Source organism: Eschrichtius robustus, chromosome 4 (assembly GCF_028021215.1).
Source record: "Eschrichtius robustus isolate mEscRob2 chromosome 4, mEscRob2.pri, whole genome shotgun sequence".
Taxonomy (NCBI): Eukaryota; Metazoa; Chordata; class Mammalia; order Artiodactyla; family Eschrichtiidae; genus Eschrichtius; species Eschrichtius robustus.
The window spans coordinates 30,454,222-30,473,528 of NC_090827.1; the positions used below are offsets into that span (position 1 = coordinate 30,454,222).

The following is a 19,307-nucleotide window of genomic DNA, read 5'->3' on the forward strand; positions in this document are numbered from 1 at the left end:
TCTCATTTAATTTTCACAATAACCCTGAGAGGTAAGGTACTTTTATGCTTATTTTTACATCTAGAGAGACCAAGAGAGAAGACTATGCTTAAACTCATGTAAATAGTAAATACAAGAGTAACATTTGAATCCAGATCTGTGTGACAATACATCTGGATTCAAAATCTTAACCTATATAACCTACATGTATTTTTAGATAGACTGGTTAACAGCAATATCAATCATCATCATCATCACCATCATCTGGAGATATCTCCAACACACCATAATTGGAGTAAAATAAACAAACGTTGACTCCACTCTTTCTGTCAAACTTCACATGTTCTCCCAAAAATTCACCTATTTCTTTAATTGGGCAGCTTTGCTCTTTTGCCTTCTGCATATGGCTTAATCAATCTTGCTTTTGCTTGCACCATTCTCTTTACCAGGAACATCCACATCTTTCTTCTTCCGTCAGTTCATTTATTGTTTATCCATCTATGAGCTCAACCAGCACACATTAGCTGCTTAGGACTAGATTCAAAATTTACCTCTCAAAGTCTACCCATCCTTCAAATTCTCACTCAAGTTATTCCACCTAGAAAGATTTCATTCCTTTCATCTCCTATTAAACCCTTTAGTCAAACCAAATACTTCAGGGACTACAATTGTTTCAAGCATTTTACTTTTATTTTCCTTACTAAATATCCTGGGATCATATTATATGTTACATGTTTTGTATACCCCTGGAAACTTGCATAGCATTAGGCACATAGAAAACATTTAATAAATTTTGATTGACCAAGGTTAGCAATAGTTCTACATGCTTGAAAATGTTAGATGACGTGTCTAGACTACACACTAGGAATTTGCCAGGACTGAGTTGTTGCACGTTTTCATAAAGTCAACTGTACCAGAAACTCATTCCTCTTCAAAAATGTTTTAGTTGAGCTCTGAATACCATTCTGAAATTGAGGAAGCTTAATTAAGAATGATTCTCTGCCTCTTACTTTTGACCTTCGATTTGTGTGATTACACCCTCCTAATTTTCTCTGACATTTTCCTCTCTCTGTTTTTCTTTCTTGTACCAAACCTCTTCTTTCTGCTGTCTCTTCTCCATCTAACTTCATTTCCAAATAGTGGACAAAAGTGTATGGTTTTTGTTTTCAGAGTATTGTTCAGAAGCACCTAATACCCAATTAATCCATTTGACTTCGTGGAAACTTGTTTTAAATCTTTTCAATTGAGAAAAGAATATTGTAAAATTTGATTAAATGTAATTTATAGTTTGACATTCAATTGCTTATATCTAATCACTTTTTTTGTTATAAAGTTAATTTGGACTTTGTACTTAGTTATTCCAAAATTCAATTCTATCAACCTGTTTGTTTTTATTTTTCTTTCTTTTTTTTTTTTAACACCTTTATTGGAGTATAATTGCTTAACAATGGTGTGTTAGTTTCTGCTTTATAACAAAGTGAATCAGTTATATATATACATATATCCCCATATCTCTTCCCTCTTGCATCTCCCTTCCTGTCCCACCCCTCTAGGTGGTCACAAAGCACCGAGCTGATCTCCCTGTGCTATGCGGCTGCTTCCCACTAGCTATCTGTTTTACATTTCGTAGTGTATATATGTCCATGCCACTCTCTCACTTTGTCCCAGCTTACCCGTCCCCCTCCCCATATCCTCAAGTCCATTCTCTAGTAGGTCTGCGTCTTTATTCCCATCTTGCCCCTAGGTTCTTCATGACCATTTTTTTTTCTTTCTCAGATTCCATATATATGTTGTTAGCATACGGTATTTGTTTTTCTCTTTCTGACTTACTTCACTCTGTATGACAAACTCTAGGTCCATCTACCTCACTACAGATAACTCAATTTCGTTTCTTTCTATGGCTGAGTAATATTCCATTGTATATATGTGCCACATCTTCTTTATCCATTCATCTGTCAATGGAAAGGTAGGTTGCTTCCATGTCCTGGCTATTGTAAATAGAGCTGCAATGAACATTGTGGTACATGACTCTTTTTGAATTATGGTTTTCTCAGGGTATATGCCCAGTAGTGAGATTGCTGGGTCGTATGGTAGTTCTATTTTTAGTTCTTTAAGGAACCTCCATACTGTTCTCCATAATGGCTGTATCAATTTACATTCCCACCAACAGTGCAAGAGAGTTCCCTTTTCTCCACACCCTCTCCAACATTTATTTTTGTAGATTTTTTGATGATAGCCATTCTGACCGGTGTGAGATGATATCTCATTGTAGTTTTGATTTGCATTTCTCTAATGATTAATGATGTTGAGCATTCTTTCATGTGTTTGTTGGCAATCTGTATGTCTTCTTTGGAGAAATGTCTATTTAGGTCTTCTGCCCATTTTTGGATTGGGTTGTTTGTTTTTTTGATATTGAGCTGCATGAGCTGCTTGTAAATTTTGGAGAGAAAAACCATATTATCATCTCAATAGATGCAAAGAAAGCTTTCGACAAAATTCAACACCCACTTGTGATAAAAAACCCTCCAGAAAGTAGGCATAGAGGGAACTTACCTCAACATAATAAAAGCCGTATATGACAAACCCACAGCCAACATCAGCCTCAATGGTGAAAAACTGAAAGCATTTCCACTAAGATCAGGAACAAGACAAGGTTGCCCACTCTCACCACTATTATTCAACATAGTTTTGGAAGTTTTAGCCACAGCAATCAGAGAAGAAAAAGAAATTAAAGGAATCCAAATCAGAAAAGAAGTGAAGCTGTCACTGTTTGCAGATGACATGATACTATACCTAGAGAGTCCTAAAGATGCTACCAGAAAACTACTAGAACTAATCAATGAATTTGGTAAAGTAGCAGGATACAAAATTAATGCACAGAAATCTCTGGCATTCCTATACAATAATGATGAAAAATCTGAAAGTGAAATTAAGAAAACACTCCCATTTACCACTGCAACAAAAAGAATAAAATACCTAGGAATAAACCTACCTAAGGAGAAAAAAGACCTGTATGCAGAAAATTATAAGACATTGATGAAAGAAATTAAAGATGATACAAATAGATGGAGAGATATACCATGTTCTTGGATTGGAAGAATCAACATTGTGAAAATGACTCTACTACCCAAAGCAATCTACAGATTCAATGCAATCCCTATCAAACTACCACTGGCATTTTTCACAGAACTAGAACAAAAAATCTCACAATTTGTATGGAAACACAAAAGACCCCGAATAGCCAAAGCAATCTTGAGAACGAAAAATGGAGCTGGGGGAATCAGGCTCCCTGACTTCAGACTATATTACAAAGCTTCAGTAATCAAGACAGTTTGGTACTGGCACAAAAACAGAAATATAGATCAATGGAACAGGATAGAAAGCCCAGAGATAAACCCACACACATATGGTCACCTTATTTTTGATAAAGGAGGCAAGAATATACAGTGGAGAAAAGACAGCCTCTTCAATAAGTGGCGCTGGGAAAACTGGACAGCTACATGTAAAAGAATGAAATTAGAACACTCCCTAACACCATACACAAAAATAAACTCAAAATGGATTGAAGACTTAAATGTAAGACCAGACACTATTAAACTCTTATAGGAAAACATAGGCAGAACACTCTATGACATAAATCACAGCAAGATCCTTTTTGACTCACCTCCTAGAGAAATGGAAATAAAAACAAAAATAAACAAATGGGACCTAATGAAACTTAAAAGCTTTTGCACAACGAAGGAAACCATAAACAAGACGAAAAGACAACACTCAGAATGGGGTAAAATATTTGCAAATGAAGCAACTGACAAAGTATCAACCTGTTTTCATAGTTAAAAGTCTTGTTGATCAAGTTAATAGGTTATTTGGACATCATACAATTAACTACTTCTGTTTTCTCAAGTTGGTAAACTTCTTAACTTCATAAAGATGTTGGAAGACTCACCATTTAATAGCCATGTGCCCAAATATACTTTCAAGTGTTACATGGAGCAATGCAAAGGATATTCAAGATGTTGATATTATATCTTGACCCCAAAGTCTCATCTTAAATTGCATAGAAAAGGTGTTTTTAATGAGTGTACTCAACCTTACATGGCAAGAGTTTTTTGGAGGAGTGTCCTGAAAAAGAGCACTGTAGGCATTAGATCTGGTTACCAGATATCATTGACTTGAACAAAAACTTACATGGTCATATTTGAACCCTTTCCTCCATCCTATGTTATTGAAGCTGTAAAAAAAAAAAAAAAAATAGCATCGATATTTCTTAAATATCCTCGATATTTATTAAATCACCTTTCTCCATTAAATATTTTCTTTCACTGGTTTTCATTACCCTTCACTTTGACTATTAAAATACTCCCCTTTCCCTCATACCCACTGTTCCAGAATTATTTTTCTTTTTTAATCTATTTTATTTTTAATTGTTATTGGAGTATAGTTGATTTACAATGTTGTGTTAGTTTCAGGTGTACAGCAAAGTGAACCAGTTATACGCATACATATATCCACTCTTTTTTTTTAAGATCCTTTTCCCATATAGACCATTAGAGTATTGAGTAGAGTTCCCTGTGCTATACAGCAGGTTCTTACTAGTTATCTATTTTATATATAGTAGTGTATATATGTCAATCCCAGTCTCCCAATATATCCCTCCCCTTCTTACCCCCTGGTAACCATAAGTTTGTTTTCTACATCCGTGACTCTACTTCTGTTTTGTAAATAAGTTCATTTGTACCCTTTTTTTTAGATTCCACGTATAAGTCATGTCATATGATATTTATCTCTCTGTGTCTGACTTACTTCACTCAGTATGACAATCTGCTCTAGGTCCATCCATGTTGCCGCAAATGACATTATTTCATTCTTTTTTATGGCTGGGTAATATTCTATTGTCTATATGTACCACATCTTCTTTATCCATTCCTCCATTGATGGACATTTAGGTTGCTTCCATGTCCTGGCTATTGTAAATAGTGCTGCAATGAATATTGGGGTGCATGTATCCCATTAAAACATAGTTTTCTCAGGGTATATGCCAAGGAATGGGATTACTGGGTCATATGGTAGTTCTATTTTTAGTTTTTTAAGGAACGTCCATACTGTTCTCCATAGTGGTTGTACCAATTTACATTCCCACCAAGAGTGCAGGAAGGTTCCCTTTTCTCCACACCCTCTCCAGCATTTATTGTTTGTAGATTTTTTGATGATGGCCATTCTGACCAGTGTGAGGTGATACTTCATTGTAGTTTTGATTTGAATTTCTCTAATAATTTGTGATGTTGAGCATCTTTTCATGGGCTTTTTGGCCATCTGTATGTCTTCTTTGGAGAAGTATCTATTTAGATCTTCTGCCCATTTTTGATTGGGTTATTTGTTTTTTTGATATTGAACTGCATGAGCTGTTTTTGTATTTTGGAGATTAATCCCTTGTTGGTTGCTTTGTTTGCAAATATTTTCTCCCATTCTGAGGGTTGTCTTTTCATTTTGTTTATGGTTTCCTTTGCTGTGCAAAAGCTTTTAAATTTAATTAGATCCCATTTGTTTATTTTTGTTTTTATTTCCATTGCTCTAGGAGGTGGATCAAAAAAGATATTGCTGCGAATTATGTCAAAGAGTGTCCTGCCTATGTTTCCTCTAAGAGTTTTATAGTGTCCGGCCTTATATTTAGGTCTTTAATCCATTTTGAGTTTATTTTTGTGTATGGTGTTAGGGAGTGTTCTAATTTCATTCTTTTACTTGGAGCTGTCCAGTTTTCCCAGCACCACTTATTGAACAGACTGTCTTTTCTCCATTGTATATTCTTGCCTCCTTTGTCATAGATGAGGTGACCGTAGGTGCGTGGGCTTATCTCTGGGCTTTCTGTCCTGTTCCATTGATCTATATTTCTGTTTTTGTGCCAGGACCATACTGTTTTGATTACTGTAGCTTTGTAGTATAGTCTGAAGTCAGGGAGCCTGATTCCTCCAGCTCTGTGTTTCTTTCTCAAGATTCCTTTGGCTATTCAGGGTCTTTTGTGCTTCCATACAAATTGTAAAATGTTTTGTTCTAATTCTGTGAAAAATGCCATTGGTAATTTGATAGGGATTGTGTTAAATCTGTAGATTGCTTTGGGTACTATAGTCATTTTCACAATATTGAGTCTTCCAATCCAAGAACATGGTATATCTCTCCATCTGTTTGTGTCATCTTTGATTTCTTTCATCAGTATCTTATAGTTTTCTGAGTAGAGGTCTTTTGCCTCCTTAGGTAGGTTTATTCCTAGGTATTTTATTCTTTTTGTTGCAATGGTGAATGGGATTGTTTCCTTAATTTCTCTTTCTGATCTTTCGTTGTTAGTGTATAGGAATGCAAGAGATTTGTGTGCATTAATTTTGTATCCTGCAACTTTACCAGATTCACTCATTAGCTCTAGTAGTTTTCTGGTGGCATCTATAGGATTCTCTAAGTATAATATCATGTCATCTGCAAACAGTGACAGTTTTACTTCTTCTCTTCGAATTTGGATTCCTTTTATGTTTTTTTCTTCTCTGATTGTCATGGCTAGGAGTTCCTAAACTATGTTGAAAAGTAGTGGTGAGAGTGGACATCCTTGTCTTATTCCTGATCTTAGAGGAAATGCTTTCAGTTTTTCACCATTGAGAATGATGTTTGCTGTGGGTTTGTCATATATGGCCTTTATTATGTTGAGGTGTGTTCCCTCTATGCCCACTATCTCGAGAGTTTTTATCATAAATTGGTGTTGAATTTTGTCAAAAGCTTTTTCTGCATTTATTGAGATGATCGTATGGTTTTTCTTCTTCAATTTGTTAATATGGTGTATCACATTGATTAACTTGCATATATTAAAGAATCCTTGCATCCCTGCGATAAATCCCACTTGATCATGGTGTATGATCCTTTTAATGTGTTGTTGGATTCTGTTTGCTAGTATTTTGTTGAGGATTTTTGTGTCTATGTTCATCAGTGATCTTGGTCTGTAATTTTCTTTTTTTGTGATACCTCTGTCTGGTTTTGGTTTCAGGGTGATGGCAGCCTCATAGAGTGAGCTTGGGAGTGTTTCCTCCTGTGCAATTTTTTTAAGAGTCTGAGAAAGATAGGTGTTAGCTCTTCTCTAAATGTTAGATAGAATTTGCCTGTGAAGCCATCTGGTCCTGGGCTTTTGTTTGTTGGAAGATTTTTAATCACAGTTTCAATTTCAGTGCTTGTAACTGGTCTGTTCATATTTTCTATTTCTTCCTGGTTCAGTCTTGGAAGATTGTACCTTTCTAAGCATTTGTCCATTTCTTCCAGGTTGTCCATTTTATTGGCATATAGTTGCTTGTAGTAATCTCTCATGATCCTTTGTATTTCTGCAGTGTCAGTTGTAACTTCTCCTTTTTCATTTCTAATTTTATTGATTTGAGTCTTCTCCCTCTTTTTCTTGATGAGTCTAGCTCAAGGTTTATCAATTTAGTTTATCTTCTCAAAGAACCAGCTTTTAGTTTTATTGACCTTTGCTATTGTTTTCTTCGTTTCTATTTCTTTTAGTTATGCTCTGATCTTTGTGATTTCTTTCCTTCTACTAACTGGGTTTTGTTTGTTCTTCTTTCTCTAGGTGCTTTAGGTATAAGTTTAGGTTGTTTATTGAGATTTTTCTTGTTTCTTGAGGTAAGATTGTATTGCTATAAACTTCCCTTTTAGAACTGCCTTTGTTGCATCCCATAGGTTTTAGGTCATTGTGTTTTCGTTGTCATTTGTTTCTAGGTATTTTTTATTTCCTCTTGGATTTCTTCAGTGATCCATTGGTTATTTAGTAACATATTGTTTAGCCTCCATGAGTTTGTGTTTTTTATAGTTTTTTTCCTGTAATTGATTTCTTTTTTTTAATATTTATGTATTTTCTTTATTTATTTTCTGGCTGCGTTGGGTCTTAGTTGTGGCATGCAGCATCTTCGCTGAGGCATGTGAGATCTTTCGTTGCAGCATGCAGTCTTTTTGTAGTGGTGCTCGGGCTTCTCTTTAGTTGTGGCGCACACAGGCTTTTCTCTAGTTGTGGCATGCAGGCTCCAGGGCACATGGGTTCTGTAGTTGTGGCGCATGGGCTTCAGAGCACGTGGGCTCTGTAGTGGCGACATGTCGGCTCTCTCATTGAGGTGCGAGAGCTCAGTAGGTGTGGCGGACGGGCTTAGTTGCCCTGTGGCATGTGAGATCTTAGCTCCCCGACCAGGGGTCGAACCTGCGTTCCCGCACTGGAAGGTGGATTCTCTACCACTGGACCACCAGGGAAGTCCCTCCTGTAATTGATTTCTAATCTCATAACGTTGTGGTCAGAAAAGATGCTTGATGCTACATTTTAAAACTAACTTGCTTGGAGAACTATCTAAATTATTACATTTTTATTGTGGCACATGCTTTTAGCATTATATCAGTGTATGAACAAGAAAATAAACTAGACATCCACAGATTCCTTTCAGATTTTGGATTCCATAATTTTAAATGAAGATAACTGTTTTTTTACTTTTACAACTACAACCTTAACAGAGAAATGGATTTTAATTTTATCATTCACATTTTGGTGAAAGATGGCTGAATTTAAACCAAGCATATGGCCCAATAAAGGTGTTAGTGCCTCAGAAGTGCAACCACAACTGTGATGGATTAAAAACAAACATTATCAAAATAGGACTAGAGTGTAGTTAAAAGGGTCAGGTGCCCAAGCTTGAAGTTCACAACTCTAGTTAGAGCTGATGGACAGAGACTAAGACCAGAAGCTGTCAGCACCAGGACTGGAGCCCTATGTGTCACCACTCAGGGAGATTGGCTTGAGGGTGGCCTCAGGTTGAGAGAAGAGCTGGGTGAACACACTGAATGAGTCGAGGTCAGAACAAGAGATGTGCCAGCTACAGAAGCCAACCCTCAAGAATCTTTTTGAAAGCTAAATTTTTTCAGATTTGTTTTCCTAAGTTTGAGGAAATAGGTTTCAATATTCCTGCTGGTTTTTTTCCCCCTTTTTACTAACTTTCAGATGAAACCATCACCTGTCCCCTTGGCACCTCTTCTTTTCACTGCACCAGATTGTTTTGTTGGTTACAATTTAAAAATTGAATTTCTCATTGTGTAGAATGAGACTTCTAACCTTTGTACACCTGGTCAAATTATCTTTTCATCACTTAATTTTTTATATTCAGATTCTGTCTTAAAAAATAGAGCATATATCCTCGGGTTATTCTAACAAAATTTTGGTCCATGCTAAGGAAAATGTCCACTTTTTCCCCATCTGAGTTTAACTGCTCCACAACTATTTGGTTCTTCCTCATTCCTCTTTCAATCACAGACAGAGTTCCTATTTAGTTTTTACATTCAGGATTCCATTTCCCATAATATAAACAGAAACTTTCATGAGGAATTATATAAGTCTGCTTCTAGGCCATATTCCTGGATGGCCTAAGGAAAAACAAATTCTCTTAAAAGATGTCATGAAATCTAAGATATACTTTTACAATATGACCTTGAAAATTTTTTTGAGACTTGTATGTTTGCTGTCATGCACAGCTTTTGTATAACTTTGTTCATTCTTAACATTTACTAGGAAAAATCTTTACTATTTCAATTGGAATGTTATTGCAGATTCTGAAGCCTAGTGCATTCATTTTGGGTAATGAATAAAATATTACAAGGTCAATTTGTTACTCTTCAGAGACATATATATATGGCTCTGAACAGACTGTCATGTGCTTTAAAGCTGGTAAAATCATTTATAATCAACACTGTGGAAAGTTGGACAAAAGTTGGGCTAATCACAATATCTTCAGAAGCTCATAAAAACATTTAGAAACCAACTTCCATGTGAAGATTGTTTTTATTCACTCCCTTAAAATCAGAATATTATGATTAATTTGTGCTGTACTAGCTGCCAAAGCCATGTGGAGCTTTATATACCTCAGTCAACAAGAAGTTCTTTTATCTTTGATAAGGAATGATTTAAATTTTATCAAACATTGTGTGCTACAAGGACTATCTACGGCCTAGAATATTACTCTGAGCATGTTCAGCTAATAGATTTTATTGCTTAAGCTGGATTTTTTTCATTTAGAGAAGTGGCAATCATGGCAAGTGTCAAGATAATTTTTTAATCCAATCTCCTCACCCAAAAAGCAAATGAATAAAACTTTTCCCTGATTATCTGGTTATTTCTTAATTTTACATTTCACCTGTAAGGACTGAGTTTATGGTAATGAAATAAATAAAATATTGTATTCTAATCATTTTATGATTTATTTCCCCTCCCAATAAAAATGGGATATTTTTGGAGAGTGCGAATTGTGTATCTTTTAAACTTTTAACTATTTACCTTAATTACTAATAGAGTATTTAGCACATCGTAGGCCTGCATAAATATTTGATAAATTAATGAATAAAGTCAGACTCTAGCCGCAGATAAAGAAACTTATTAAAGAATTAAATATTTCTTCCTCTGATTCTTATCATCTCTATTAGCTTGTAAATTATAGAGATGTTTTTAATAATAAAATCATACTGCCACACTTCGATCAGAAAGTATATATTCCAGTTCTTTTTCTGTCACAGCAGAACGTCCAAAGGCACACTGTTCAGAAGAATTAAGTTAAATATTATTGGCTCATTATTGATGATTCCCGCATCAAATCAGTGTGGTCACCGTGTTTGCTTAAGTGTGAATGACGAAAGGAAAATCTAACATATGCAGATTACATTTATTGAGCACTCACTATGTGGTAGATGTAATAATGTGTTTTGCTTACATTTTCTAACTTAACCTTCCCAGCAAATTGATAGTATAGATATTACTATCCATATTTTGCAGGATAGAATATTGAAATTTAGAGTAAAGTGCCCAATGTCACGCAGCTAATAAATAATAGAACTATGATTTGTTCTTAGACTGACTTCAAAATCCATTCTCTGTCCACTGTACCACACAACAAAGTATTAAAGTGATTAGATGTCAGAGTGCCATCATACTTTTAAGCCATCATTGATTTCACCAGTTATTAATATATCATTAGATATAACACATTTTTCCAAAATAAATATGATTGTAAGTGTAAGGAATTCTAGTAAGACACAATTGTTTTTTAGTGTAAATATGTCGAAAGATCCTTTCATTCCTGAGAAAACAATTACTTTCTATATAGCCTGATTATACAAAATATCAGTTTTACATAATATTTATGAAAGTGCCCAAATCAAATTTGGCTATTTTTTAAATTTGGAAGCCATTTCCTTCAAGACATTTTTAGGCTTGTGTGTTTGTTTGCACAAATGTCATAAAGCTTAAGTTATAACATAAAAATGATTCCATTATGTTTCAACCTCAGTATGTGACACACACACACCCCTACATACTTGCCCACAGACTCTTTATTAAGAGACTGATTTTGAACTCATAGTGTCTAGGCTTGTGAATAGTATAGAGGAAATTTTCACATAATTCCTGAAATCTTTGTAAAGCATTCCTGTTATTCAACTAGTAAAAACTTCCTTGATGTGATTTTAAGAGTATTACGGATTTTTTTTAATGTATTCTTGATCTACCTTGTGAAATATAGAGGTCAGGCTAACTGAAAACAAAAAATGACCATATCAACAATGCTTTTAATACCAAAGCATACAAATACCAAGCATACAAATACCAACCATCAATATCAAGCATACAAATATCAACCAAATATCAATCAATCTCCCTAGTAAAGTTACATGATTTTTTACATTAGCATTTGATTGAGTCCACAAAGGAGAAAATATAATTTAAATAGAAAATAATATGAAAAAGAATATATATATTCTGTTATATAGATTATATATATATTCTTTGATTTCCACTGGAATCTTGAAAATAAAAATCTCTTTAATATTTTTATAGTGAGCCTGATGCAGAAGCTCATTTTCTTTTTTTTAATTGAAGTATAGTTGATTTACAATGTCGTGTTAGTTCCTGGTGTACAGAAAAGTAATTTAAAGGGACATTCCAAGCGTAGAGCCAATGGACTAATCATTTCAATTTTATTAAGAACAAAAGCATAAATCATTTGAATAATCACTTGGAGTTCATGGTAACGAAATGTGACCTATGTTAATGCAACCAAGCTCCGTCTCTTTCTCTGCATGCTTTTGTACAAATAGAGCGGTCACTGGAGTTACTTAGCTTTCTCAACAAACACCAATATGTTCCACTACTTTAGACCCCATGCCTCCTTCAGAGATTATAAGCAAACACTAGCAATTCCAGAGGAAAAAAAGTGGGTTTCTATGCTTTCTCAGTAATTCTCCCTTCTAAGTGTAGTGGAACTGATTTCAGAAAGACAAACATAAATTCCCTTACTCAGTTTCCTTTTTCTTTTTAAAGATAGAAAATAAACCACTTTAAAATTTCACTGTCTTATACTGTGTTATAATCCTTGATGTAATTAAGAATATCTTTTGAACTGGTAAAAGATACCAGAAATGTTCAAAGGAAGCAAAGCTCATGGTTTTTAAAAGAAATAGTTGCCTTCATTTTTATTCAGGAGTTATTTATTGTAAAAATTTCATAATTATTGCTGTGAATCTTAAAGTAATTTCAAAAAAGTTCCATTTAAAAAGCTCTTTATTGTAAATGTTATATTGTTCCAGTTACACTTTTAATACCGTGTCATTGAAAAAATTATAGATGGCCCAAATATAATAGCTAAGATATGTAAGGTATTAGCTGTCAATTTGGTATGTGTGAAAATGCAGATTTATTAAGATTAATACATATTATTGAAAATTACATTCCTTTTTGTCCTCAGATCCAAGAAGTTAGCAGAAATAATGAGGAAGAAAATGACTATGAAGAGGATATTACCTCATTTTCTACATGTTCTCCTAGTAAGTGTTCCAGTATGTTATGTACATAAGCAACATTTGTATTAAGGTATGCGTGACTGATAAAGTAAAACTGAAGAGAGCATAGAAAAGCATGGAGAGCATGGAAAGACATTTAATTAACTGAATGACTTTTAGTGTATCATCTGGTAGAGATATTACTACATTATCTTGCTAATTTAAATATTTCTAATAAGTTCAGTGTTTAATCATCAAACCAGCAGTTTTTCCCACCCAAAGAGAATACACAAGTCAGGTTGATATAAATATTCTATTTGACAACTATATTTTTTCAGTTTTTTTTTAAACAAAGTCACATGCTTTTCAGACCTTGGTTTTCTCAGCTTGGAAATGAGAAGTTTGTATTAGGACTCTCTACGCTCCCTGCTGGCTGTAATAGAATGTAATTCTATATTCTAGAAAACTAATTGAGAGCCTTCCTCCATGTACATAACGCTGCCTATCATGCCTGTTTCCACTGGTATACAGCAGCTTGCTCACCATCTTCACCAGCAAGTCTGACAGGCATCTCCCACCCAACATTTCCAAATCTGAAAACCCTAATTCCCACCACTGCCAAATCTGCTCTACCCGCTGTCCTCCCCATCTCAGTAAATGAAGACTCCTTCCTTGTTCAATTCAGTCCAAAAACTTCAGTCACCCTTTTGTACTTTCTGTCCTACCCCATATCCAATTTGTCAGATAATACTGTGGACTGTGCCTTCGCAAAACAGCCAGACTCTCCTCACCCTTTCATTGTTACTTATCCTCGTCTGTGCTGTCATCTGCTGTCCCCTGGATTATTGCAATAGCACAGTGGCTCTCAATGAAGCACTATTTTCTAACCCCAACAGAGGATATTTGTCAATGAATGGAGAGATTTTTTTTTGTCATTATTTTGAGAAGGGAGTTTTGCTAGAAATACTGCTAAATATCCTGCAATGCACAGGATGTGCCCCCATGAAACACAAGATTATCTTGTCAAGAATGCCAGTAATATGCTGTTAAGAAACCCTGCAATAGCTTCCTCCCAATTTGCCCCTAATAGTCTATGCTTCAAAAAGGAACTAATCACTCTTCGGCTCCAGATTCTCCAGTACCTTCCCATGGTCCTTGTAATCCTTATCATCACCTATAAGGCCCTAGATAATCTTGATGGCCCCATCTCTGACCGCTCTCTCGCTTGTTCACAGCCACAGTGACATCTCACACATCAAGCAGGCTCTTGCCTCAGGTCATCTGCACTTTGAACAGTTCGCAGTTGATGCTCCACTAAACGTTATTGACCGCCAGGCGCATAACATTAAACACAATGCCTTAACTAGCATACTTTGGCAAAATCGGTAAACTCTTCAAACACCATTGCAGAGCCCAAAATTAGGCTAAATCTTAATGTCATAAATTGATGCACTGTTTTAAAGTTATACATTTTATTATCTTTTTAATGACTTAAGGATTTGTTATACTTTTTAATGATAATGAAAGTGATGATAAAGGCCATCATTGATAATGACCATACATTTATCATGCCATTTAATCCTCTGAAGTACTACCTATATTAAGAAGACATTATTTCAGTTATTGGTACAGCACAACCTCATTTCTACAGACAGTTTGGACCTGGAACTGTCTCATATACGAAACTCTGTGCGACTGGACTCAGGCCTCTGACTCTTTCGTTGGAGTGAGGCTGAAGCATAGAACACCCTAAGTCAGCAGATTTACATTGGTGTCACCATTGCTATGAAGCTTGCTAAAACTCACTGACCAACCACATCTGACTCTCCAGGGCTGTCTTCCAGGTTTGGGCATATTCGACAAGGACCAAGGAGACTCTGTTGCTTGCTTAGACAGTGTTTATGTAAAATATAAACACCGAATACATAAACGTTAAGAGTGGCTACAAGTAATTGCCTGTAGCATGAATGTAATTCTAAGCTGATGATCGATTTTCCCAGACTGAAATAGCGAAGCCCCTTTGCAAGCACCAGCAATGATTTCTTTTCAGCCACTCCATCATTTACTCCATCAACATTTCTAGAGACTACTGTGTTTCAGGCTGTGTTTGGGGTTACAGCCAGAAAGCTGAATGAGGTCTGGGCAGAGATCTGTGCAAGAATGAAAGTCCACCTGCTTTACCCAGGCTGGTAATTAAAGACTCTTGGTTTGCAGTTCTAATACTGGCAGCTAGACGTTTCTTCTTTCTCACATGAAAGAAAGAGAGCAATTAAAAATAAAATTCCTGTAGAAATATGTAGTACTGTCATGGGCATGATTTTCCCACGTGACTAACTTTTCCCTCATTGCTGAAAAATGTCCACATTGTAACTCTTCAATTAAAAAAAGATTCCTCTTTGTACTCTGCCATTTGCCTTCTTTAGCTATATTTTAGTTTAGCGACACTTTAAAACAACAATTATTTGCTTTTCTATTGCACTCATGACAGCAATTCACATTTTCCCTCCAGTACAGAGATTCCAAAGTTCATTTTAAATTTGTATGATTACTTTATTTAGAGCAGAATTTCTATAAAGAAAATATAAAGAAAAAAGTTTTAAGATTTAAAGTTACTGCATTATAATATATTTTTTCTATTTTCTTCCTGAGTGGTTAGAGAACATTTTACTGTGTACAGTATAAACACAAATAATGGAATCATGATTCTTAGAATGGAGGAAATTTGACTGAATCATTTGGTTAAGTTTCAGGATAGAAAAGATTTTTTGGTGAGAGAGCTGAGCCTTAGAAATATTTACTTACTATTGGTGATTTGGATGCCTTCCCCATCAAAAAATATTAACACTTTTCTCAAGTAATATTTTCAAGAATTAAGATGTCATCTGGTGATAAATATGTTAAAATAATAACTAAATAAAAATCACAGATTCATTTTATTGCATTATTTACAGGCAAGTTAAGATTTTTGTTCCTTGCCTTTACCTTTTCCATCACTTACTTATTACGTATTAGGTTAGTTATATTGATTTCTAATAAAAATATGGTAATGCAGTCATATATTGAATCTGCTTAAATAATAACTCTAGAGAATCAGAATATTTTTATATACATGTAGTATCAGAATATTATATATCATTATGTGTATGAGAGTGTCAAAAACTGAGGTAGCAAGATATAATGGAGCTTTCTGTGGTGAATATTATAAAAGCCCAAGAATGACTATTCACCCAAATTACGCATTTGTCAGCTTTCCCCTGTATCAGATCATAAAAGTTTAACTAACATTACCACCACTTCTGTACAAAGTTAGAAAATATGAAATGCCTCCAGACGGTGTGTTTACATGAAATCATACAATCTTCATCATAAGCAGCCATACAGAACTCAGCTCTCCATCATGAAAGCTGGCGGCCGTACAGGCAGAGGGCCGAAGGAGCAGAGGTGAATGAAACGGCAGAGGGAGAAAAAGAGCATGAATCAGGCGCGGAGGCCAAGCACCGCCCACCAGAGGTCGACAGTGGGAGTGAGAACCAGTATGATGACTTGTACACGTTCATTCCTGGAGACAACCCAGAAAATAATTCCCGAGAGCCCCTCGTGAGCAGCAGACCACCTCTCCCTCCACCGCGACCTGTAACAGCTGCCTTCCAACTGGAAAAACCTCACTTCACATTACAAGGTAAGGTTAAGGTTAAAACAACAACTACAAAACTTTGACACGCTGACATAGCATATAGTGGCGAAGCCATACAAAGATCAACTTTTAAAACCCAGAGGAGATTTCCTCCTGTTCTTTAACAACTAGGGCCTCAGAAATCAGGTAAGAGATACCTCCCACTAACTCCCTTCCTCCCTTCCTTTCTTCCTTCCTTCCTTCCTTCTTTCCTCCTTTCCTCTCTCTCTCTCTGAGCCCCCCCCCCCCTTCACTATTTCTCGCTCCCATTCTTCCTCTCTCCCTCTCTCTCTTTCTTTCTTTTTTCTTCCAGGAAAAAAGTCTCATTACAAAACTTTCTGTAAGTAAAGAAATAAAACTTGGAAGGAGTCTGTAATTCTTCACATAAAACGAACCTCAAGCATCATGTGGAAAAGTAAGCAACAACTTTGCTTTTAAAAAAAAAAAAAAAATACTCTCAGTTTTCTGACACAAGAGAAAGGCTAATGTGTTACAGGTTTGAAAATGACCTTGGACACTTCACTCAGTTGGTAGCTGCAGGGGAAGCAAGTGGTAAAGGGTCTATCACCCGCTGCATTGAGACCAAAGTCAAAAAAATCTGCCTTGCTAAAGTGGAAGAACAACCGTTAAATGGCTGTGACAGCATTTGTTCCCAGATGCAGGAAGTAAGGTGTGTAATGGGGGGGGTGGGGGTGGGAGTGGAGGGCAGGGATCATCCAGAGGACCTTCCATATGAGGCTTATCTGCCTGGAATGTTCAACAGACTTCCATGCTCACTGCTAGAGTCACCAATTACCACCCACTTTATTGATCACTATTTCATGTTTACTTTCCAAATTCATAAAATGGTCTTACAAAGAAAATTTAATAAGAAGGATGAAAGAAATATCTGTTATTAAAACCCCATTTGTCACTCTAGTTGTCAAGTCCTAAAAGGCTATATCAAGTCTATAAAGACTGTTTTAAAAGTGAATTTTGAAGCTATGAAATTTAGCATTTGTGTCCTTGAAGGCCTTATCTCTATAAAAGTTCAAGTTGATTAACGTGAAACTTTGCTAAGATTATGCACTATATTTAGAGATGGAAGGTACTGCTTAATGGAAAGGATGGGAAGCCTAATGGTACTTCTCTCATTCATTCACTCATCCAGCAAACATTTATTGATCACCTACTGTGCCAAGCTCTTACATACTGTTGAGATAGAGCAAGGAAGTAGGGTTATCAATACTGGGAACGAGGGAGAGATGTAGCTTAGTAGTACACTGACAACAAAATTCTCGTATATTTTTCTCACTTTTACAGATGTGGATAATTTTATATAATTATTAAAATTAATTATTAAGAAATTATTAAGAGAGCAAACTTGTCTTATATCAGGTTAAAGCTCTTAAAGGAGCTAATATTAATATATTTTTTCTAATGTCAATTTCCACATATGGTATGTTGGTTAGGAGGTCTAAAATTACTCCACAGAGAGTAATTTTCACCAGATACCTAGGACCAGAAGTATAATGTTGGCTAATACATCTTCTGAGAAGTACCAAATATAAAAAGCAAAATAATACAAAAACCCCTTCCTTTTATTTAAAAACTGTATTTTTACATTTTCAATGCAGCATTACTTTTAATATCGGGGCCACCTCATCAATGCCCTAAGCATCAAATTCCTTTTGATGGATTTATGGACATAGTCATTGGAGAAAACAATAATATAGAACATTATAGAACACTTTTCAGTTTATAAAGAACATCCAGTCTTTTTATCTTCATAACAAACTTTCAAGGCAACAATCATTATAATGTTCTTTTGACTAAGACCCAAGACCCTAGGGCCCGTAATTAGAATGTGTCAAATAATTCCATGAACAGGTTTCCAGGGCTTTTGGGATTCTTATCTTTCTTACACATTCTTTCCCAATTATTTCAAAAATTGGAATTATAGGAGTGATATAGTTTAATCGTTATTCATTAATGTACAACCTGAGTTGAGAAAACTCAGGTCCAACTCCAACATGAAAAGTACAATCTTATACACTGGGGAATGAAAAGTGAAATGTATTATTTCTAGTGCAAGCCCAACTTTAGAAAGAGTTGGGGAAGGACGTGGGTGGAGGAACAAAGAGAGTTAACAGCTCAGGAAGTCAGTTCATAAAAGTAAGATAGTTGACACATTCCACTAAAAATGAAACATTGTGCAAGTGTTTTCCACACACTTCATCTGGTTTCACCTGGGATGCTGTCAGTGAAACAGAAATCATGAAGTCAGACTCTCAAAACCATTTTATTCATAAGGGAAAAGGCAAGTCGTAGAGATTTTAAAGTTAGTGCCAGGCATGTTGGCGTTCATACTTCTTGGGTTAAACCAACTGAAACAAGCTAAGACTCTGTTGAGAGATGATCTTGGACTCTCCTCTGGTCTCTCCTCATAAGCCTACCCAAAACAATTGCTGAATCTTCTTATAATAATATCCTTTTATTCTGCTCTAACAGCTTGTCTTTCTCCCTATCTCCTAAGTTTTTCCACTAAAATATCCATTAAGTAAACTAAAGTTTTTGGTCAGATTCTCACCAAAGAGAAGGGAGACTAGTTCTCCTTTAGTTCATGGGCATGAATCTCAGAACAACACAGAAAATTAATGATTTTTCAGTCAATAACTGAAATCCTTTCCATTTTTATTGTTCTCAATAATACTTTAAGCAATACACTTGTCAAAAGGGCACATTTTTAAAAAAATTTCTCATTGATCTGGCAGAGAGAGCCATCCAAATTCTCTTCAACTTATTTATTGACACAGTATACAATATCTTTGTCTTCTAAATAAACTGCTGC

General features: G+C 35.4%; 1 protein-coding gene across 6 annotated transcripts in view; it reads left to right on the forward strand.

Moving 5' to 3' along the window:
- Positions 1–19,307, forward strand: part of BANK1 (B cell scaffold protein with ankyrin repeats 1) — a 498,930-nt gene that overhangs the window by 435,156 nt on the left and 44,467 nt on the right. For 4 of the 6 annotated variants that reach the window (XM_068542507.1, XM_068542509.1, XM_068542512.1 and 1 more), the window contains 2 exons: positions 12,771–12,849; positions 16,175–16,483. In XM_068542507.1, the coding sequence (XP_068398608.1) occupies positions 12,771–12,849; positions 16,175–16,483 (388 nt within the window). The remainder of the gene's footprint in view (positions 1–12,770; positions 12,850–16,174; positions 16,484–19,307) is intronic. The other 2 variants (XM_068542510.1, XM_068542511.1) reach the window with 1 other exon arrangement.